Raw genomic sequence first — 24,131 nt, 5'->3', positions numbered from 1 at the left:
ACTGCTTTGTTATAGCAACACACATTCTGGGGAAGTCCAACATGATAGTGGACAAGTTGAGCAGATCTGTCCTCATGCCTCATGCGTCGTCTCTCAACCAGGCAGTAGTGGAGGACATTTTCCAAAGATGAGGACAACCTTGCTGCGATCTCTTTGCATCTTCCCTAAACAACAAATGCAACAGCAACTTTACCCTAATCTTTCCACAGGGGAGTCCCCACTGGATGCTGTCATATATGGTTGGCCTTCCAGCCTATTGTAAGCTTTTCCCCCAATTCCCTTGATTCCCAAATTCCTTCAGAAAGCAAATAGGTTGAAGAGAACAGTAATCCTCATTGCTCCATATTGACCTCGACAATTCTGGTTTCCCTTCCTCTGGCCTCGTCTACAGAAGGAACCCTGGATCCTGGAACCCATTCCAGACCTGCTGTAACACCTGACAGGAATGACTCATCCCAGCCTTCACAACCTCAAGCTGGCAGCTTGGTTCCTCCAATTCCATTGATTGCCGGACAACCCATACTCTCTTCACCGGTCCATCATATTTTGATGTCATCTCATAAGTCATCCACTCAGAAACTTTATAAAAGTAAATGGAGGTGGTTTGTAATTTGTGCTCAACAGCACAATGTAGATCACCTTATGGCACCTATTCACTCTGTCGTAGAATTCCTAGCCCACTGTTTTAATAATGGAGCAGCTGCCTCTACAGTTCAAGTACAGTTAGCTGCCATTTCAAATTTTCATATTGGGAAGGATAACTTATCTCTCATTTCCCACAAACTTTGCAAAGCCTTTTTAAAAGGGACCCTGTTAGTAAGGTCGATTGTTTATTGCCTTTGCAGATCCTAGAAAAGGCTTACCAGTATCCAAAGTTACCTTATCTAAATAGCTCTCTAGTTGCATTTCCTTTATTTACACCATGAAGGGTATAAATTCTTCCAAACCATTTAGAGCCCACTCAGCAAGGGCCATGGCTACATCTGCAGTCTTTCAAACTAATGCCTATATGGACAAGATTTGTGCAGCGGCGACATGGGTCAATTATAATACCTTTATCACTCATTACAAATTGGATTTGGTCTCCAGGGGTAGATCCTGCTTTGGTTTGATGGTTCTGAGAAACATCCTCCCATGAGTCCGCTCGGGATAAAGGAAGCTGGGGACTCTGTCCCATATGTGAGGACAAGATGAAAAATTGACAATATCAGACAAAGAAGTTATGTACTCACCATAACATTCCATCTGTATTGTCGATTTTTTCATCTTTCCTCACATCCCTTCCCTCCAGTCCTCTGCCTTTGTTTTTTTTTTCTGGTTGAATGGGAAAGCAACATTTCAGGATGTTTTATTATCTGTAATACTCCTAAAGTGATCTCCATAAAAATGTATATATATATATATATATATGTATATATGTGTGTGTGTGTGTATGTATATATATATATATATATATATATATATATGTGTGTGTGTGTGTATGTATATATATATATATATATATATATATATATATATATGTGTGTGTGTGTGTGTGTGTGTGTGTGTATATATGTAATTTTTTTTTTTTTTTAAACGCCAACTTAAGTATATCAGTACAAAAGTCATATCTGTAACTTGGCTATAGTCACTCCACTGTTTTCCTTATATCCTACTCAGTGTGGTTCTGGAGGAAGTTCCCTCCTCTAAATGTATGGGTACAAAACTGAATAGCCAGCATGAATAGAATGTTTTTCAGCATATGCAAATCTCATTTGTTCAAAGCTCCATCCTAGCTATGTTGTGAGCATAAAAATCAGGCTTCCCTCTCTAAGTTCATCAGCTGAAAATGCAGTTTCCCTTCTAAAAAATCCTCCCTATGTATGACTGCAGCATGTTTGCTTGTAGGTTGACATTGCCTTTTGGATTAACTAGGTGTGGATGCTAGTTATAATGGACGTTGTTCCATACATGCTGCTTTGTGGTTGCAGAAATGCTGTTTTCTAGGATAGTATTATTTGGCAGAATTTAATGTGAAGCGTATTATTTCTTCAGAATTCTAAGACACATTTCTGTTTCACCCTGCTAATGATATTACAGCTAATGCACATTTTAAGAAAAACTTTATTTTATATCTTTTTTGTAAAGTATTTTGTAAGATGAGCATGAGCTCATTTCAAGGTCTCTGCATGACTGTTATTGTAGCCTGTGAACTATTAATACACAAGCAAACTGCATTTCTTGTTTTTGGAATTCTGCTTATGATGAAACTATGTGGACTGTTGGTGGCTGTGTGACATAGATAACGTCATAACTATGACCCAGCCAGCTAGGATCTGATTAATGACCTGAATACTAGATGAGCCAGATGGGAGGGGAGAGGAATGGTGAGTTGAAGCCTTCTCATCTTTCCCAGGTGAGAATGTTTTATGAACTCGGACATGCAGTCTGGCTACAGTCCCCAGTGGAGATCGGAGATGAATAGAGGTATCCACTTTCAAGGGCTGCGTTGGGCAGCTCCAGTTGTGGAAGCAGACATCAAGCCATCACACTACCAAAGTGCATGGCTATCCCTTGGAAGCTTATAGACTTTCTCAGGGGAGTGGTAGCGCAAGCATCATAAATTTCCCTCTTAGCTGAGTGGATGACAGTTGCTCCATTATCACTTGTAACCCTGTAGGCTATGTTAGCTGTTCATACAGTCGGCATAAGGAACAAAAAATCACGGTTAAAAATTCTCTAGTTTCCAAAAATCTAAAAAAAAAAAAAAAAAGAAAGAAAAATAAAATTTAGTGGAGGATTTTTATGCTCCAACACATTGAGAATGATTTATTATTTTATTACTGTGGATTATTAAGATTTCTTTGATTTGAAAAATTGGAGAATCTTCTTCCATAAAAAGAAACAAAACGGAAATAAAAGTGTGAGTTTGTGTGAAGTGCGTGCTTTTCTGCAGGTAATGAGGCAGAAATAAAATGCTGACAGATAAAACTTTTCTGGGAGAATGGTGCATCATGGAAGCACAAGCACACATTTTGGTATTAGTGTGTGAAGCAGTGACCTTGCTTAGAGTTTCATTATACGTGTGTACAGTCATTTGTTCCCTTAAAGGACAGCTGCATGCAAGCATCACATTTTAAATTTACGAGGAACCTTTCTTTTGCTTTAAAAAATCTCTCTTAGGATGCTGCACATGGATAATATAATTTTATTTCAGTTTTATATCAATAATTGATGTTGATGTCTGTCTGCTCACTGATTTGACTATCCTTGAAATCTTGTTTTGTTGCTTTTTGAAATTTGAAATTTGTCATCGGTACAACTTGAGTCATTGGCAAGTGAGTGAAGAGTGGGTATAGTTCATTCACTCTCTAGTAGTATTAACACAAACAAGCTGTTAGTTTTAAGTCTTTTGCAGAAATAAGAAAAGAGAGCCTTAAAGACTATTTAACAGCTTTCAGCTAACAAAAAACAATGGAATCTAAGGAAGACAGATCTAACAATCCCGTAAGTACCTGAAGAAAATCCCACTTCATGGGATTGACATTCCAAGTTTATGCAAAGAAGCACCTAATGGGAGAAGATTTCTGAAAGTAAGTTATATTCTGGGATAATCGGTCCATTGTATGAAGGAAAGTCTTGGCCGAAAAAGAAACTAAATCACAGCAGTATGTTTGCTACCTCATGCCAGTTGTAGATGGATTCTGCTATGCCCATTTATCCAGTACAGGGTTGCAGGGCACTAATGACTATACTTGGTAGCATAGTTTAGACACTAGTCCTGGACAGGGTGTCAGTCACATGTAGAATGTATCCAAAAAGAAAACAGTAAATCCAATAAAACGAACAATAATAAACTGGTAAAAAGAATGTTGAAAGCATTAATAACGAACAACATACAAAAAAGCACTAAGAAACCCGGTATGGAACTGGGTGAAAGCGCTTAGTGCTTTTTGTATGTTGTTCATTATTATGGAATAAACAGTATTTATTTATTTCAAAGAGTGGTGCGGTGAACTGCAGTGCTTTCAACATTCTTTTTACATGTAGAATGTATGCCCACTGACATGTAGAACCAGTTTGGACATTGCCAGTTCACCTGCCTGCATATCTCTAAGATGATGGAGAAAAAAAGTTGCCTTGCAAAATCCCACAGAGACACAGTGACACAGGGACGTCATGCAGAATGGTCTCAGAAGAACACCTCATTTGGGAACCAAAGAAGACTAAGCTCTGTGAGGCATCAGCACAAGTGTGGCGTCACTGTGTTATCCTTTTAAGGTAGAATTAATCATAAAATATTTCAAATAACTTAGTGCATAGGGACAGTTACACTAATAATCAGATTATGATATTATTGAAATATTTTTAAGTTTCTGACTGTAGCTGTTATTTAATAGACAGCAGAATCTTACCCTTCAGTAGTAGTTGAAGCTAATTTTTACCATTGTTACTTCCACAAACAGTGTGTTATAGTTTCATACTTGCATTGTTTGCAACATGTAAAGGTAAAAGATCATCAGAACGCAGACTCCATATTCCATGAGTTAACATTACTCCCAAACAAGTTATCTAATGAGTGAGTTCTTAAATACCACTAATAAACTACTCTGCCTTACCAATGAAGCATGTAATTACCTACCTTACCACATGACAGCTAAACTGTCTGCTGTCTCATTTTGTATCTGCTATGGTTGAGCATTGTAATGACTTTGCCTTACACTGTACTATTTCTGCAGGCCTGAAAACCATCGTGGGAGCCCTAATTCAGTCCGTGAAGAAGCTGTCAGATGTAATGATTTTAACTGTGTTCTGTCTCAGTGTCTTTGCATTAATTGGACTTCAGCTATTCATGGGGAATCTGAGAAACAAATGTGTAGTGTGGCCAATCAACATGAACGAAAGCTATTTCGGGAATGGATCCAAAGGGTTTGACTGGGACGAGTACATTCATAATACAAGTAAGTTTTTATTAAACACCTGTTACTAAGCAACACTCCTGTCATGCCTTTCTCTAACTTATGGGTCAGCTGATTTGGAAGAGTTTTTAAAGAATTTCCTAAAGTGTGTTTGCTGCTGTTTATAAAACAAAAAATCATCAACATGAGTTGGTTAGATCTGTTGTATAACTTAATTGCATTCAGAGGAACATAATTTCTACACTGAATGCCAGTCGGAACTGTGTGTGTGTGCGTCAGAAACTGTTGCTGTGTTTGTGGTGTATGTTCTTGAATGGTATTATTTCTTAGATGTGTTTCACTGTTGTTGCGGAAATGTCCAGATGAGCTGTTTGGATATAGATGTAGCTTCAGCATATACTTACACAATGGTTAGCCATTTGTAACTGCTTTCTCAAGACATTACAAGCTCTGAAAAGAGAATACAGAACCATTAAAGAGAGAATTTTGTGCTACTGTTTGTACAGTCTTTTAGGGAACTATTATTTAGCCATCCGTATCTTTTCTCTAGAGTATAAGCCTGTATAATGTATGTATTCCTAATAATTCATGTAATCAGATATTATCCAGTTTAGATGTCATCAGCTCTGGTGATATAAATGATTTGTCTTCTGTATAGTTCTTAAATATTTATTTATTGCAAATTAGAATTCTCGTAAGTGATTGCAACATTAACAGAAATGCAGTATTCTTCCCTTCCGTGCTTTGCTCAGAGCCATAAACAACTGTGGCAATACTCAGCTTTTTGTTAGAAGGGTAGTAGAAGGTAGGAACATCAGAAATTCACTGTACAGTTTAAGTTGACAAAGCTGTTCCACTCACATAAGACTTTTGCTTTTGATGCTTGAGGTCTTGATGAGCAGGCACTGGTGTAGAGAGCCCATTGAAAAAGATGGGATGGTGCAGGCAGAAGTCAGTTGTCATTCTGGAGGGAGAGCACAGGTCACTGCCATTTCAAAATGCAAGTGGATGTCTGCAGTACGTTAGTCTTCAGAGATCTAAATATTGGATGTTGTATAGCCTTGCATGAGTATTGAAGCCTGTTTTGGCTTAAGCTACATCTGTAGCATTGAATTAGTTATGCAGGGAGGATTAGGTAGAAGAAAAAAATCTTCGAGTCTGGGCCTGAATCAAGAGTCCTTTGCCTGTCCCCTCTCCCATGTCAGGGGTACACAGTGCATTATATAAGATAATAGTTTGCATTTTGATGCAGGGAATTTAACAGATATCAGTTTGCAGATGTTAAAAACTGGATGATGGAACTGAACTGAATCCTAAATTAGTAGATTTTAAAAAAAGATTTAAATTGTCAAGAGGCTTGACTGCAAATAATCCAGATTACTCAGGCAGTAAATAATATATCATCAGATAATGAACATATCACAAACAATTTAGCATCTCAGTTGCAAAAACATCTAGAGCTGATTCCGTTTTCAATCATTCCTCAATGGATGGGCTCGGATCAGGCACTCTGAAATAATTCAGCTGTTACACTAGCTCATGGCCATCAACAAACTCTCAAGCTCCTTTCCTACCCATAATGCACTATGCCTAATGTCCCTTAGATCTCGTTTGCCGCTTTCACATCTAGACGTGGTCACCTTCACTCTTGAGCTTTTTGATAAAGATAAGTGAAATTTTACAAACTTTTTTCTTCTAACAGTTAATTTCAGATAGCTACTTCTATCACAAAAAGGTTTATTCTATTTCTCTACTAGTTGCTCAGTTTTGTTCACCTTTTTACTTCCTTTACACTTTTTAGTGTAGTCTTTACTACCATTGTTATTAGGTCTTTCCTACCCTGTTTCTTTTCTTTATATTTATTTATTTATTTTTTTTAATTTCTCTTCTAGCCTTTTTTCTCCCTGGTTTCTTCCTTTCAGGAGTATTAGTATTTAATCGTTCACTGTCTGGATACTTTAAGTTAGAATTTGAATTTCCTTTTGATATCTGGTATTTTAAGTGGAAAGATGTCTAATGAAGGATTTAAGAAATGTGTAAAATGTGGGCACAAAATGCCTTTTATATATACTCACTCTTTGTGTATACTGTTTAGGGGCTGAACATTTAGACCAGGAATGCAACATTTGCAGTGGGTTCAACCCCAGGGTTTTAACAGAAAGAAGGAATAAATTAGTCTTAAAGGGGCTATTACCATCTCCTTTTTCTCAGGACATATCTGGAGTTCAGTCTCCAAAAACTAATCCAAGGACCCTTCAGAAAGGTCCAGATCTTCCTACTCAACTGCTTCTACTACATTAGAGCCAAGAAAAAAGAAGTCTAAATCAGATCATTTGTTTCTTGAGATCTGACCATCTTCAGATCGATAAAATATGTGGCTAGTCCTACCTCTGATCTGACAGGACCTACCCCGGATCCTAAACCATTGCCATGTACTGTGTATTCTCCCACTGTGGATCCAGCACTGTTGAGGGTGCTCTTCCCTTTTTTGGGGCAGCATTCTTAAGTCTCCTTCGGTGGTGTCCTGTCATTCCTCCAGAAGTCTCTCAGAAGCAGATGTGGAAAGGATAACGAGGAGAATCTTCCCACAGCAGTTTCAGAAGGGAATCCTCACGGTTCATATGCCCTCTGGTCAGGATCACCGTCCATCTACTACTCCATCGGTAATGACTACTTCTCTGATCCAACCTGTGGTGTTAGAGTTCTCAGATCTGAGCATTCTGGGCCCTTCTGGGTTGGATCTGATTAGAACTTTGTTTTCAGATCTGACTCTTACTCGAGTACACTGGCCCTAACTTCTTCAGATCTGGATGGCTTTCAGAGATGAAGCTAACAAGTCAGATCCGAGGAGATGGGTTCGACGTTTTTTTGAGCCATCTCTTCCTCTCAGAGCTTCAGCATTGGAAAGCATGGTTTCGGCTTCTGCTTTGGGTGTTCAGCTCTCAGAGCAGAAGGCAGTGGCAGGCCAGAAACTTGCTTTCTTGGTTCCATTGACTTCCTTCTCTCCTGAGCAGTCTGCTCTCAAGGTTGTGAAGGGGGTTTTCTCTGCTCCGGCAGGTCAGATGTGTCTTTCCCCCTTGGATCCACCCTCGACATCTCAGCTGACTTCACACCATGATCCTCAGCATTCTACTTCATGGGGATAGCCAGCCCAAAGCTTCCAGACCACCCAGCTTTGTATTGTCATCTCTTTTGATACTTCTCTAGACCATCCCACTAAAGAAGTCCCTAGGAAGAGAATGTGCAAGAGGAGGCACTTGGACTATTCCCAGGAGTCCATCACCTAGGATACTGACTTTGATGAGGGAGAAGGGTCTCCTAAATCAGCACCTGATGGCATCTCATTTGGAGACATCCTTGAGATCCTTAAACAGAAGGGTGGGTGGTCTGCCCAAAACCCAACTCCTGGGGAGTCAGTATTTCTGGAAGCTTTCAGGACTTGCCTGTCTACCTCCTGGATCATTTTGCCTGCTGATGACCTTATTGATTTAGTGTCGAAGTGGATGTGGAAGGAACCTGATATGCTTGAGCCGATCGCCAAGACACCAGACAAGATTCTGGCTCCTCCAGTAGAAAGAGAACATTAGAGTAGGGGAGTACCGGTTGATGTGATGGTTGTAGTGGCAGCTACAAAGAAGGTATTTGTGGAACAATTACCCTGTCCATCCCCCTAAAAAGGAATCTAGGGCACTGGACAGATTTGGGAAGAGAGTTTATGCTTCAGCAACATTTGCAGTCTGATCGCTGAACTACTTGGCACACTTCATGAGATGCAAAGGATCTTGATTAAGGAACTTTCAAATTCCCTTTCAGGGGTCAGTACTGCAGAGGATCAAACATTTGTGGCTCCACAGTTGGCTGCTCTTCAATCTATCGCAAATTTGTCCATGAGGCTCATCTTGCATGCTGAAGAAGGCACCTCATGGGCTGCAGATGCAGGTATTTCCATCAGGAGACATGCCTGGATGTGCCCATGTGATTTTGCAGAGGCCTTCAAGTCATCTTTCGTCAATTCTCCCTTTGACAGTTCTTCTTTATTTGGCCCCAAAGTTAGACACACTCTGCAGGTGTGAGAAAGATGGAAAGACCCTATCTGCAGTGGGCATATATTTTTCAACCCCACAATGAACCTTTTCCAGGAATCAAAAGATGTGGTTCAGGAAGTCTCAGGGTCCTTTCCAGGACACACATGGAGGTAGTTCCCCCTGAGGCAGAGGGGGAAGCAATAATGGCAGAAGATGCCCCCATGGCAGAGGAGGCCCGCAAAACCACAGGCCTAGAGATATATTTTCCAACAGACCCTTTCAGTGCGCCTGAAAAGGAGGCCCAGTTGTCTTCCTCTGTAAGCAGTTGGGGTCGCTTACCTCTTCACCACGAAGCCTGCCTAAATAGAAAGGATACCTGGGTGCAGAGAATCATTTCCAGTGGTTATAGTATTGCCTTTTCCCTACCTCCTCCATTACCCAGGAAAATTTTCAGTGTTCCACCAAATCAGAGGGAAGCAGCAGCACTAGAAATCCAAAAGCTGCTAGAAAAGTGTCATCCAAGAGGTCCCTCCAGACCAAATATAATCCGGAACTTACTCAAGATTCTTTAGTGCCAAAGAAGACAGGTGACTGGAGGCCAATTTTAGATCAGTGTGTTGAACAAATTGGTTTGACAGACAGATTTCTGGATTGTTATGGTTCAGTCCATTCTGCCCTTTCAGAGCAAGGACAACTGGATGTGCTTGATAGACCTTCAGGATGCCTACTATCACATAAAAATGAACAGATGATCCAGAAGGTACTTATGCTTCTGGCTGGGAGCCAGTCATTTCCAGTTCTGAACACTGCCCTTTGGCCTTACCACAACCTCCAGGGTGTTCACCAAGTGTATGGCAGTACTAGCAGCTCACTTGAGACCTCAGGGATTCTGGGTATTCCCATACTTAGACGACTAGCTCATTACTGCTCCAACCAGATATCAACTGGTACAAGCACTAGACCAAGTGTTGCAAACTTGTTCAAATCTTGGAGCAGCCATCAGTTACAACAAGACACAGTTACAACCGACTCAGAAATTGGAATTCATGGGATAATTTTCAACACAGTATCTATGGTAGCTTCTCTTCCCCTTTTGAAAGTGCAAACAATAAGAAATCAGGTCAAGAAAATAATTTGCAGCACCAGAATTTCAGCCCGCTTAATCCTGCAAGCCCTGGGATCAGTGTCACCAGTAATAATTTTAGTTCCTTTAGCAAGATATCATATGTGAATTCTGCAATGGATGCTGCAAACACAATGGTCAATTCTCTCTCCACCCATGCTGACAAAGATAAGAATAAATCAGGTATGCAAAAGGTATCTTTCCTGGTGGATGCAGTCACAACTTTTGCAAGGTCATTTTTTCCGTTCTCCATCAGCCCAAGGCCATAGTGACCACAGATGCTTCCCAGATTGGGTGGGGAGGCATTTTCTATGGAAGACAGTCAAAGGCACTTGGTCCCATGAAGAGGCCAACTTGCATATCAGTGTTCTGGAAATGAGAACGGTGGTTTTGGCTTTGCAAGCATTCCAAAGCTCTCTCTCTGTCAGAACATTTGCAGTCCAAATGAACATGTCGGTAGCTTTGTACCTCAAAAAACAAGGTGGAACCAGATCTTAACTCCTAAGCCCTGAGGGTGCGACAGTGGTTGATTTCTTCCAATAATCAGTGGGGCCAGCCTTACTGCAGTCTTTTTGCATCTCCCCTAAACAAGTGTAGCAGCTTCTTTGCCCTAATCTCCCCACCAGAGGAATCCTTGAGGGATGCCCTATTCCACAATTAGCCCCCCGGTCTTCTGTATGCTTAACTCCTGATTCCTTTGATTCCCAGGCTCCTTCTGAAAGCTGCCAGGTTGAAGAGCAACGTTATCCTCATTGCACCTTACCGGCCTCAACAGATTTGACTCCCCTTCCTTTGGCCTTATCTTCTGTACCAACCTGGGATTCTGGATCCAACTCCAGACCTTCTGTCTCACCTGACAGGCATGGTTTACCTGGACATCTCAAATCTCAAACTGGCTACATGGGTTCTCCAATTCTATTAATAGCCAGGCAACCAATGCTCTCTTCACTTGTCCATTCTATATTGTTATCTTCCCATAAAGCCTCTACAAGAAAACTCTACAGAAGTAAATGGAGAAGATTTGTTTATTGGGCAGAGCAAAATCAGGTAGACACCTTCTCAGCCCCAATTTATTCTCTTCTTCAAGTTTTAGTGAATTTATTTGTGGGTGGTAGTTCATTGACTATTAAAGTGAAATTCGCAGCCATCTCTAACTTTCATTTGGGGTTTCAGAATTCCTCCCTAGCTCCCTCTAAACTGTGGAAAGCCCTTTTGAAAGGTACCTTACTATTTAGATCTCCTTATAAAGATCCTGTACTTCCAAGGGATTTAAGTTTGTTACTGCAAGCGTTAACACATTCCCCCTTTGAACCTGCAGCTAAATAGGATTTCAAATTTTTGACCTGGAAAACTGTCTTTTTTGTTGCAATTACATCTGCTAGAAGAATTTCAGAACTTCAAGCATTATCTTCTAAGCCCCCATACTTGATTTTCCACAAGTTAGGGTCACCTTATATACCAGTGCTTCCTTACTACCTAAGGTGATGCCAGAATCTAACATTAACCAAGCCATTAACCTGGCAGTATTCTTGCCAAACTTTTCAAATAAAGGAAAATATATGCGTCACTTATTCGATGTTCATAGGCAATTATGTTTCTACCTGCACAGAACAAAAGAAATTAGAAAGACAGACCTGCTGTTTGTTTCCTTTGAACATAACAAGTCAGGCAAATCAGTTACAAAGTTAACTGTAGCCAGATGGCTGGCGAATTGTATATTATTTTTCTACAGCAAACTGAATCTCTCCTTACCAAAACCATTAAAGGTTCATTCAGCCAGATCTATGACTACTTTCACTGTATTCCAGTGTAGAGCTTCCATGGACAGTGTATGTCAGCTGCAGCTTGGTCCAATCCTCATACCTTTATCACTCATTACAAACTGGATCTGGTCTTGAGGGGAAGAGAGGCCTTCAGCTCAACCGTACTCAGGAATATCCTTTCTTAAAGTCCACCCAAGGATTTAGGTAGCTGTGGACTGAGTCGCATACATTGTGGAATGAATGGATATTGACAACATCAGATAAAGAAGTTATGTACTTACCATAACATTCCATCTGTGTTGTCCATTTTCTTTCTTCCTTAACTCCCTACTGTCCATTCCCCTCCATTTTTCACAAATGTCTTCTTTTGGAGTGAGACTTTTTGGGACACCATATGTCCTTTGTGTTGAACTCCAGTTATGGTAATTCTTTTTTTTCTCTCTCAAGCTGTAAATAGGATCTGAGGGACATAAGGCATAGTGCATTATGGGTATGAGAAGAGCTTGGGAGTTTGTTGGTGGCCATGAGCTAGTGTGACAGCTGAGTCAGATCCGAGCCCATCTGTTGAGGAAGAATGAAAATGGCCAACACAGATGATGAAAATGGCCAACACAGATGGAATGTTATGGTCAGTACATAAATTCATTTTTTAATACTCTGTGGTAGAAAAATAGATCTGTTCATTTATACAGCAAACTTATGATGTCCTTCCATATCACTGTTGCAGTATTCATAACTTAAGCGATCTCCTGCCTAGGACAATCCAGAGTCGGAGCAGTATACGAAAGCCTTTAGTGCTTATAGGTGTCATGCATCTCACATACACTCCTTTTGTGTAGGACATAAAGGTGACGTCCTGCCAAGAAAATGACCAAAAAACGTAAGTCTGATGTGACTACTGTCCAGCCACATCCGAGATATATTTCTAGATGCTAATGAAAGTCCAGAGGAATGTGGTGGTTGTCTCGGATGCCTGTGCCATGATCCCATCGTAAGCCAGTTTGGATCTGACTTCTCACACCTCCTCATAGACTTTACAAATGTCTGCTCCTGACATTGAGGGAGAACCAAGGCTGATTACATCTGAGGGAACGAGGGAGATTCCGCAAATTTTAGTTTGGGAGGAGATCCCTACCATGCTTATTGAATGTTGCTAGGGGTCTGTCCCACTGAGTGTGTTTCATGCTGATGTCCCACAAAAAAGAAACAGAAAACCAAGCATATTTTCCGTGGAGTTAAGGATCCCCAACATGAATGGCAGGATTTTACTCAGGGGTTATTTAATATTTTAATGGCTTTAAAGCCTCCTTAAGGGATACCTGTGCCTGCTCCTCCCTAGTTTTCCACTCCTGTTAAAAGACCCAGGGAGCTAGACTCTTCAAATGAGGATCTGGATTCTGAGGAAGAGTCTCTGGCTTACTCTTCTCAAATTCCTTCCCCATAGGACTATGATCCAGATGAAGAGGATGCTATTAGTCCAAATTCCTCTTTGGAGGAACTCTCCTTTGCGGATACTATTGTCTGCATGATGGAGTTCTTTGAGTGGGATTGTTCTGACATCTCTGACATTCAGAAACAGTATTATGAGCTCCTCCAGATGGAGTCTGCTTAAGCCTTCAGCTGTTCCCCTTGTCCTGACTGCCCTCCTGGATACGTTTTCAGCAGCTTTTGTGGCTCCTGATTCTCAGCCCTCCACACCCAAGAAACCTAATAGATTTTACAAGGTTTCTGACAAATGTAAATTTCTGTATAAATGCCCTTATGCCAACCCTTCAGTAGTGTCTGCCTCTTTTGACAACCCCTCCAAGTTGTTGCCCTCTACCAAGTTGCTCCCTTCAGATAAGGATAGTAGGGCTATGGAGCAGCTGGGCAAAAAGGTTTACACTGTTGCCACTTTATCCTTTTTGGGCCATCAGCTAGCAGACTCATATGACCAGGTATGTTCTGCACTCATTTCTCAGGTTTCCAGAGTGGTTTCTGACCTTTCTGAATGTGAGGGGAAGGCTTTTGCTCTTTCTCTGTTGGGCTGTACCTCTCAAGTTGTTCACCATGCTATCAAATGCAGGTGATGCCTCCTCCAGGTCTGCTGCCTTTGTTTCTGTTTTGAGGCATTACTCCTAGATTTGTCTGCTGGCTTTACCTAATGACAGTAAGGCAAAACTATTGGTTGCTCCTTTGGATAGTAAAAATCTTTTTTGTACTGCAGCTGCTGAACTTCTCGAGTCTGTCCAGGATAAAGGTAAAGCCTTGCTGTTTTTGAAACATATTTTTGTTTCTCCTGTTTCTAAATTTCAGAGGAATTATCCCTCCAAATATGCTTTTGTTCTTAGGCAGTCACACCCGCCTCCAAAGGGGAAAAAAAGGGTTCTAGACATTTGCCTCCTCCTAAGTTTACTCAAACCCCTACCTCTCAGAAACCTGCTTTTCAGGATAAGCCAGGTTCCATTTGATTATTTGTTTCCTCTTTCCCTCGGCCAGGTTTCCTTAACCCTTTCTCTTTCAAAGTTGGTAAAGATCACAACAGACTCTTTGGTTCTGTCCATTATTCACCAGGGATATGTCATGATTTGGAAGTCTCTTCCTCCCTTTTTTGGACATCCCTCAACCTCCCTGGAAACAACTTATTTTCCCAGAGGTGGTCATTCTCTTTTGGTCCAAGGCACCATTTGATTTGTGCCTTCTACCCAGGTATGGAGGTGTCTTTATTCTGGGATGTTCTTTGTTACCAGAAAGGAGGACACTTGGAGATCAATTCTGGATCTTTCTCGGCTCAACACCTTTTTCAAGATTCCTTCCTTTTGAATGTTGTCTCTTCAGACTCTATTTGCGTTTCTACTCCCAAGCCTTTCTGGTCCCTCTGTATCTCAAAAGATGCCTACCTTCTTATTTCCATCCATCCACTTTTCAGGAAATTTTTATGTTTCTCTGTTTCTTCCTTGCGTTTTATTTATTTAGCATTTGTTTACTGGGAAAGTCCAACTTGGAACAAAGTCAATTTTGAGCAGAGGCCCGGAGAGAAACATTCCCAGAGAAATGCATTTTTTTGCTTTGTCTTTTGGTCTCCCTACTGCCCCAAGGGTATTCCTCAAATGCCTGGCTCCTGTCATTGCCTTTTGTACCTTTCCCTCGCTAGATGTTTTACTCATTCAAGCTTCTTGCCCTGACGTTCTGCTTTAGGATCTCCAGTTTACCGGTACAGAGTCTGGAGTTCACCATAAACTTCCAGAAATCAGCCCTGATGCTTTCTCAGGATCATATTTTCCTCTGTTGCAGGCTGCAGACCATCCCAATGCTGACATCTCTGCCTATTTCCAAGGCACATCTCTTATTGCCTTTTTTCCGATCACTTCTTGCAGTTACAACCAGGGAATTTCTCAGGGTACTAGAGTACATAGTTACACCATTTCCGTGCTCCATCTGGCCAGGCTGCATATGAGAAAGCTTCAGTGGTACCTCGAGCCAGTGTGGATCCAACATTGCCACCCCCTTGACATCCAGGTACCATTCTTTCCCTGTCTCAAGCTTGAGCTTAATTGGTGGATTCATCAACTTTCTGATAGCCTGGAGCTTCCTCTCCAGGCCTGATTTGGAAGAGCTCTTTACAACGCCTCAGAAGGGGATAAGGGGCCTTCTATGGCTTTCTCAAGGTTCAGGGTCTCAGACCTCTTAATCACAGGGTGGACCACTTAAATATAAGGAAAATGAAAGCTCTGCTTCTAGCTCTTCAGGCTTTCCATTCCCTCTTTCATCCCAGGACCATTAAAAGTTTCACAGACAATATGTCAACAAGCAAGGAGACACCGAGGTCCTATTTTCTTTGTAAACTAGCTTTTCAGGTCTGGGATAGGGTAGGGTGGGGTCCAGATCTTACCTACAATGCACATTAGTTGCGGAAGCCTGAGATATAGCTACACAACACCGTTTTAATCTACAGTCATCTTACATTCCATCAGAGCAAAATATTGTGGCAGACAAGCTGAGCAGGATTAGGACATACCCTTACAAATAGAAATTGAATCAGGGGTCCTTGCTGGATTTGATCTGACTGTGGGGGACACCTCAGAGAGATTATTCATAGGTTCATAGGTAGGTAGTAGGCCATCTGCCCAAGGGCATTTATAAGCCTAGCCAGAGTGTGTCGGCTTTCGCCACCCCATTGATTAATTAACTGATCAACTGTCAAGCAGAGCCAGTGAAGTGATCCCAGAGGTATATTTTCTGTTACCCATCCACTCGTCAAGGTTTCTCTTGGAGTGTTAGTGAAGCGCTCTGCCTGATGTAATTTGGAATTTTGTTCCAAAGCATGAGGAGTCTGTGACAGGAATCTATCCCTCTAGCATGTTCTATTTATTGTTGTGGGGAGGTTCAGCTCACTAGAGCGCGTGGTTTGTAGTGACTTGGATTTCTTTAGGTGGAGCATGTCCATCAGTTCTGAGTTGGACATGGCTTTGTAAGTCAGGCAGAGATCACCTCTGAGTAAGTGATATGCCACTGAGCACAGCCAGAGATTTTCAGTCAGGCTGCATAGGACATATGTTTGAGGCCAGTAAATGAGGTACTTTTGTGGTCTTTCCAGCTGTTGGAAGTGTGTTGTGAGGTACATCCCAAATGCGGCTTTGTACTTTATGATGGGTCTAATGAGTGATGAGTAGAGGGGCAGTATAACCTCTTTATTTCTAGATGCAAACACTTTAGTAATTAGATGGGCCACATAGAAGGATTTCCTAACTACTTTGGCAATATGATTGTCAAAGGAGAGATTACTATCTACCTGGGTCCCCAGATCTCTTATTACCTCTTCTGTGTTAAGGGGGCTGCCACCTATGTGGTAATTGGTGGGTGTTTTGTTTTTCCCAAACGGGATGACTATGCATTTTTTGGCATTTAGCTTGAGGCCATGACTTTGACACCAGGTGTCCGTCTCAGTAAGGCCCTTTTGGAGGATGTCCGTGTCAGCCAGAGAGTCAATTATGGCTCCCAGTTTGTAGTCATTGGTGAACTTGGTTAGCCATAGCCTTCCTGTGTTTGCCTGTACTTCTGAGAAGTATATGCCGAAGTGTAGGGGTCCCAGGACCGAGCCTTGCAGGACACCACTTGTAACTGGTTTAGAGTCGGACCTGGAGCCCGCTATTCTTACCGTGTGAGTTCTGTCTGTAAGCCTGTTGGCAACCCATCTCGTGATGTAGGGGTTTATGTTCAGGCTGGTGAGTTTTTCTGTAATACCTGAGTGGGGAATGGTGTTGAAAGCCTTGGCGAGGTCAAGGTAGGCTGTGTGAACCACCTTTTCCTCGTCTATGGCCTTGGTGACTGTCTTGAAGTCAACCAGGTTTAGTAGGCATGATCTGTCGTTAACAAAGCCTAACTGGGTCGGGTCAAGTGTTTGGAGGTTCCCAGTGTCTTTGTTAATGAGTTCCATGATGATGTGCTCCATAGCCTTGCAGACCAGGCTAGTCAGGCTTTTGGGAGTGATAGTTACCAGTGTCAGTTGTGGCCCCTCCTTTGTGGAGAGGAATAACTATTGCTGTGCACCATTCTATGGGCATGTAGCCTGTGGAGAGGCTGAGGTTGAACAGTGTGTTTAGGGGGGTTAGTTTGTTCTGTAGTTCGTGCAAGACGCAGCCTGGGACACCATCTGGTCCCATTGACGCTGTGTTTTTACCTGTGCGTCTGTGATTTTTGGGACACTACACTTCTCCGGTATTGCTGTGGGCCCTTTTGGAGGTGAGAGGGGGTGAAGTTTGCACTGAATCTGTCTGCCAGGATGTTGGCAATATCAGTAGGTTCAGTATAATTTGTGCTATTTTGCAGTAGTTCAGTGCATATCTGCGAGTTGCCACTTAGATTCTTAACATAGCTAAAGAAGGCTTTGTGGTTATTTTTTTGAATACTTGGCTGTTTTTCTTTCGAAGTTAGCCTTGGATGATTTCATGAGGGACCTTAGTTTCTTACTGATACTGATCAGGGATGTCTTTCTTTCTTGGGATTTGCTTTGTTTTTTAACTAGTTTCCTCTTTCTATTGTATAGCATGTTTATTGCAGGGGTCCACCAAACTGGTTTCCTTCTCTTAGAGGAGTGAGTCTTGGTTTTGCTAGAGATGGCATGATCCATGCATCCTTGTAGGTGCTCATAAAGTGCATTTGTAAAGGTTTCTGCATCTTGGGCAGCGTTATCCTTTAGCGTGGGGGGCTGTGAAACTTACCACCTCTGTCTTAAGTAAGGTGAAGTTTGCTTTAGAAATGTTTTTTTACTGTGGTTTCTTTAGTTGGTGGTAGTGGTAGGGTGTGGACATCCAGAGTGATTAGTTTATGGTCTGATCTCGCCCATGTTGGTGATGACCAGGTCCAATATGTTTTCACCTCTGGTAGGGGAGTTTACCAGCTGATCCAGGGTGTTTGAGTTGATGAATTCCAGGAAGCGCTGGGCCTGGGAATTTGTACTTTAGTAGTTTTCCCAGTGAATGGTAGGGTAATTGTAATCACCCAATATCAGGGTGTTCAGTAGGACCTTCATGTTTTCCAGTGTCTCCAGAAAGGTGGAGTGGTGGTCCTGGGTCATGGAGGGTGATCTGTAGCAGGCCACAATTTGCATTGCAGATTTGTTCAATGTTAGTTGCACATGGATGTTCTCAGAGGTATCATGCTGCGCCACTAACCTGGAGATGTAGGTATCCTTAATGAATATGGATACACCCCCTCCTTTAGTGTTTCGGTCCGTGTTCTGTGGCCAAAATGTTTGGTATGAGTTTTAGCCCGGTAGTGCTGGGGTGCTCTCTGGAGCCTTGGACCAGGTTTCAGTTATTGCACAGATGTCAACGTTCTCCATACTGAGGAGTGCTTTGAACCTGTGCATTTTGAGATTTAAACCGCTGGCGTTGAGTAGCATAATCCTCAGTTTTTTGTTAGTTGTGCTGTTTACAAAGGTGGGTTTGACTTTTGAGCCTTGCCTAAAAAAGGCACTATGGGGGCAGCAAGAGCCTTGGCCAGTATTCAAAAGCCTAGGGGTGACAGGTGCAAGCCGTCTCTTGCGAAGCAACGCGGCTTGTCGAGTATGTCGTCCCAAGCTGACAGACACTGGATCCCCTTTGAATGACACCAGAGGCTTAGCCAATTGTTGAAATTGATCATTTTTTCTTTATACTGAAGTATCATTCTTGGTGAGGGCAGGATGCTACTCAGGGTCAGGGTCATACCAGCCTGGGCTACATGATCAGAGAGCTCTTCCATGTCTCTTTTCATGTAGTCCAGGGAGGTACGTCTCAGGTCATTCACACCAACATGAACAATGACAGAGTCATATTTGTACTTGTTCTGGAGTGACCTGAGTGCTTGTGTTATGTGGCGGATTCTGGCTCCCGACAGGCAGCTAACAGTAGCCTTCTGCTTGTCCAGCCTAGTGAGTGTGGCGTCAGTGTGCCTGACTATAGAGTCACCTATTACTAGTGTGTTACATATGTTATTGCACCTTAAGGGCTGTGATTGTGCGGCACACTGATTTTGTGTTTTATGTGTTGTCTCGTTTGTGACGGGAAATGCAGATTGTTTGGGTGTCTGCTTGGAGGTCTCTGATGCTTTTGCAGGTTTTTATTTAGAGCCTCCGAGTATGATTTTGTGTATTTATGTGTATTTTTGCCAGTGCTGTTTTAGTAGGTCTTTGTGTGGCTGGAGTTGTGGTGCAAGTGTTAACTTTCTCCTCTTGACTTGTCTGTTCCAGTCTTGGGTGGAGACAGCCTAGCTTCCACTTTGTCTGTATAATTGCATCTCTCCCATATGTTAGTGTTTTGTGGTAGGAGGAGAGGGTGGTCTGTGTACATGAGGCAGTTGTAACATTGCCTCAGGATACCCAGATTCACCAGCTGGACTGGAGCTTCATCTTCATTCACAACAAACAACTGCCACCATTTTGCTTCAGGTCTTCTTGCAAGCAGGCCCAGAAAACAGGTGCATTCTCATTGCCTTGGATGGGAATGTTGTTGTATGTCTTTACACCTTTTCCTCTAATATGCAGGGTCATTCTGAAGATTAAGATGGAGACTCTAAAGATCATTGTGGTGACTCCTTTCTGGCCCATGCAACAGTGGTCCTCCTTTCCTTCGGTAATGGACTCAGACAATTTCCATAAACTTCCTTACATAGTATATGCACTCACACAAGAAAAGGTTTGTTTGATACACCCCAACTTTAAGCAACTCAAACTAACTGCCTGGATGATGGTGTTAATACCTTCTAGGCTCCTGTTTTCTGAAGCTGTGTAGCAGGTATTAAAAGAGACAAAAAAAAACTGCCATTGGAAATGGAAAAGATTTTCAAGCTGGTGTCATGCAAGGAACCAGGCCTCTTTTTTAGGCTAGCATTTCTCTGATTCTGCAATATCTGTGAGAGGTATCATCTAGCCTTTCTTACTGATCGAGCTAGATTAATTTATCAGCCTTTTTAGCAAGTCTGCCCATGGATCCCCTCTTTCAATGCATCCCTATATCAAGATGTTTTTGAGAGGGGTTTTGCATACCCATCCAATGTGTCTCTTCCTTGGGATCTTAATTTTGTTCTGGAAAAATTAATTATTTCTCCATTTGAACCAGCTCTTCAGGCTGATCTGAGATTCTTAACATGGAAAACAATAATCTGATTATGTCAATTTTCATTCTGTCCTCAACTGTTGGGTTTGGATCTGGTCCTTGGATCTGACATGGCCATTACTAAAGCTTGCTGTAACCAAAAGCTCTCAAGCTTCTTAAACCTAATGCACCAACCCTAACATACCCCAGATCACATTTGCCGCTTTTTGCAAAAGGACTTGGTCAGCCATTGCTCTTGAGCTTCAGCAGTTTTTTTTTTACAGATAAGCTAGGTTTTCTGTTCATGTATTATATAGTGTGTGTGTGTGTGTGTGTATATATATATATATATATATATATATATATATATATATATATATATATACACACACACATATAAATTTATACATTTATAATTTCTGCTTTTTTTTCTAAATATTTTCTTGTTACTGTTTTTTCCCTTACCTTTGTACTCATTGTACTTATTTAACTACCATCATTGGTATCTATGCTGTACACAATACCACCATTGTTGGTAATACCTTTCCCTTTCCTTCTTTCTATATTAAAACAAAAAAAAAAACTCTCCTTGCTGCTTTAATTTTTTTATTGTAGAAAGGCTGAGAAGGGCCCTTTCGGCTTTAAGAAGTGTTCGAAGTGTGGGCACAATTTGCCTGATTCAGACACCCACAGTTTGTGTTTATTATTTAGTTCTAAAGCACCTGCAGAAAGACTGTTCAATCTACCACAACTTTAATCCTCACACTTTAATGGACAGGAAGACTAAATTAATATTGAAAGGCTTGTTACCTTCTTTCGGAGAAGCAGTTTAAGGGGCTCAGTCCCCCAAACTTAAGTCTAAGGAGTTGAAATCTCCTGTTGCTTCTACTTCCTCATTTCCATCCTTGGAGTTGTCTAGGAAGGACTGAGTCGGATTCGAGGAGAGACTTATGGATCCGACGTCCTCGGACCCAACCAAAAAATATTCAGAGCCAACAATTTCAGATTCTGTTGTTATGCCTAGGATCCATTATTCTCCCTCTGTGGATCCAGTTCCTTCCAGGATCCCATCTCCCTTTATGTAAAAAGTGCCATGCTAAGTCACCTTCACTGGCATTGTCTCGATCCTCCAGAAGTTTCACTGAAGATGATGTGGATAGGATGATGAGGAAGTTTCTCTCTCTCTCTCTCTCTCTCTCTCTCTCTGTGCAGATCCAGATGGGTGTTTTACCGGCTCCTAACACTTTGGGTTGGGAGGCCCTTCCTTTGACCACACCACCACTTCAGACTCCTCCTCTAATCTCTTTGGTTGCTTCAAAGTCCCCTGTATGTGAGTCTTTTGGGTCCATCTGGCTTGGATCCAAAGATGATCCTATCTTCAGATCCAAAGTTAACTATGAGTGCCATGGCTCTGACATGTTCAGATCTGCAGGACTGTCGAAGCTGAAGCTTCCTTGCCAGATCCACGGCATTGGCATCGACTCCAAAGGTCTCAGAGCTGTCTCTGTGCCTTGGTGCTTCGGCATGGGACTGCTTAGCTCCAACTTCCTCCTCGGGGAGCTTGCTTTTGGAGCGGGAGGAGACTACATTCCAGAAGCTTGCCTTCTTGGTGCCAAGGTCTTATCTTTCCCCAAGATGGTCTGCTTCAAGGTTATGAAGAGGGTGTTTTCTGCTCCAACAGAATTGACAGTCCCAGCCCCCTCAGAATTTCACACCAGCACCCAGATGTTCCTGTGCTTGGATCCTCCTCATTCTACTCCACAGGGACAGCCAGCTTGAAACCTCTAGTCTACCCAGCAAGGTATTATAATCTCTTCTGATACTTCCTCGGAACACCCCACCAAGGAAATCCCTAAGAAGAGAAAGAGCAAGAGGAGGCACTTGGACTCTCCACAAGAGTCATTCATGGGGGATACCAACTTTGATGAGGGTGAAGGGTCCCCACAATCACCTCCAGAAGATGTCTCATTTGGAGACATCCTTGAGGTCCTAAAACAGGGAGGTGGTTGGACTCCCAGTAACCTTCACCTGAGGAGTCTCTTTTTCTGGCTGCCTTTGGAGCTGGCCCGTCTATCTCCTGGGTTACTCCATCCACCAACAAGCTCATTGATTTGGTCTCTCTGTGGGCATGGAAGGAACCTGATGCAGTGGAACCAATTCCCAAAAGGCCAGATGGGATTCTAGCTCCACTTGCGGGAAAGAATTGTGGGCTAAAGAGCTGCCCGTGGATGCTATGTTCATGGTGACGACCACCAAGAAGGAACTTGCCAAGCAAAGTTCCTCTTTTCATCCCCCTAACAGGGAGTCTAAGGCAATGGACAGATTTGGGAAGTGTGTCTACGTTTCAGTGACTTTTGCCCTTAGATCACTGAACTATTTCACATTTTACTAGATTGCAAAGGGATTTGATAAAATAACTTTCAACTTCACTTTCAGGGACCCTTTCTGCTGAGGCCCAGTCATTTGTGGCTTCTCAGATGGCTACCCTCCAATCTATCTTGAATTCATCCATGAGGCCCATTTCACGTACCGCCAAAGGCACCTCAAGAGCAGCAGGTTCTGGCATATCTATTAGGAGGCATGCCTGGATGCGCTTGTGTGATTTTCTGGAGCCCTTCAAGTCTTTATTCTTCAGTTCTTCTTTTGATGGCATTTCTTTGTTTGGTTTCAGAGTGAAGGACACATTATCTAGGTGTGAGAAGGATGGAAAGACCCTCTCTGCAGTTGCCATATTTTTTTTGACCACTTAAAGATCCTTTTCTAGGAATCAACGAGGTGGTTAGAAGATGTGGTTCAAGAAACTTGGAGAACGCTCCCCTAGGGGCAGAGGGAGGAGCTGTAATGGTCAACACTGCCCCCACAGCAGAGGAGTCCCAGAAAACCAAGGGTCCAGTGATTCTTTCTCTGACAGACCCAACCAGTATTCCTGAAAGGAGGCCCGGTTGTCCACCTCAGGTGGCAATCAGGGGTTGTCTATCCTTGCACCAGAGAGCCTGGCTAGACATAAAAGATACTTGAGTGCAGAGGATTATTTCCAGAGGCTAGATAATACCCTTTTCCTTTCCACCCCCAACTCTACAAAAAATTTACCGGCATTCCATCCTGTCAGAGGAATGAAGCAGCAGTACAAATACAAAAGCTACTAGAAAAAAAAAGTCATCCAAGAGGTCTCATCAGACCAGATAGAATCTAGAACTTACTCAAGATTCTTTTTATTACCTAAGAAAACAAGGGACTGGAGACCAATTTTGGATCTCAGCAACTTGAACAAGTCAGTTGGACACGCACAATTTTGGATGGTCACAGTTCAGTCCAGTCTCCTTTTTCTGGGCAAGGAGGACTGGATGTGCTCAATAGATTTTCAGGATGTGTACTATCACATAAAGATGAACAGACACTCCAGAAGGTATTTACGGTTCTGGTTGGGAGCCAGTCATTACCATTTTAGAGCTCTGCCCTTTGGCCTCACCACTGCCCCCCAGGGTGTTTACCCGTTTACCAAATGTATGGCAGTAGTGGCAGCTCACTTGAGACTGCATTTCCATGTCTATAAGACTGGCTCATTACCACCTTGACCAGGAATCTGTTAATAAGGGAAGAAATTAAGTATTCCAGATTTGTTCTCTTCTGGGGAAAACCATAAATGTTGATAAGTTTCACTTACAACCAACTCAAAACTTGGAATTCTTAGGAGCAGTTTTCGAAACAGTCAGTGATAGCTTCCTTTGCTCTCATAAGAGTACATACTATCAGATTGCAAGTCAGGA

General features: G+C 42.3%; 1 protein-coding gene across 4 annotated transcripts in view; it reads left to right on the top strand.

The window, feature by feature from the left end:
- The first annotated feature begins 4,654 nt into the window (after window positions 1-4,654).
- SCN8A (sodium voltage-gated channel alpha subunit 8) overlaps window positions 4,655-24,131 on the top strand; it is a 1,580,263-nt gene continuing 1,560,786 nt past the window's right edge. For all 4 annotated transcript variants that reach the window (XM_044083431.1, XM_044083429.1, XM_044083430.1 and 1 more), the window contains exon 1: window positions 4,655-4,940. In XM_044083431.1, coding sequence (XP_043939366.1) covers window positions 4,670-4,940 — 271 coding nt within the window. In that variant the 5' untranslated portion in view covers window positions 4,655-4,669. The remainder of the gene's footprint in view (window positions 4,941-24,131) is intronic.

The sequence above is a fragment of the Protopterus annectens genome, chromosome 9.part0 (assembly GCF_019279795.1).
Source record: "Protopterus annectens isolate FY-2018-M chromosome 9.part0, PAN1.0, whole genome shotgun sequence".
Taxonomy (NCBI): Eukaryota; Metazoa; Chordata; order Ceratodontiformes; family Protopteridae; genus Protopterus; species Protopterus annectens.
This window is presented reverse-complemented; position numbering and strand designations above follow the sequence as displayed.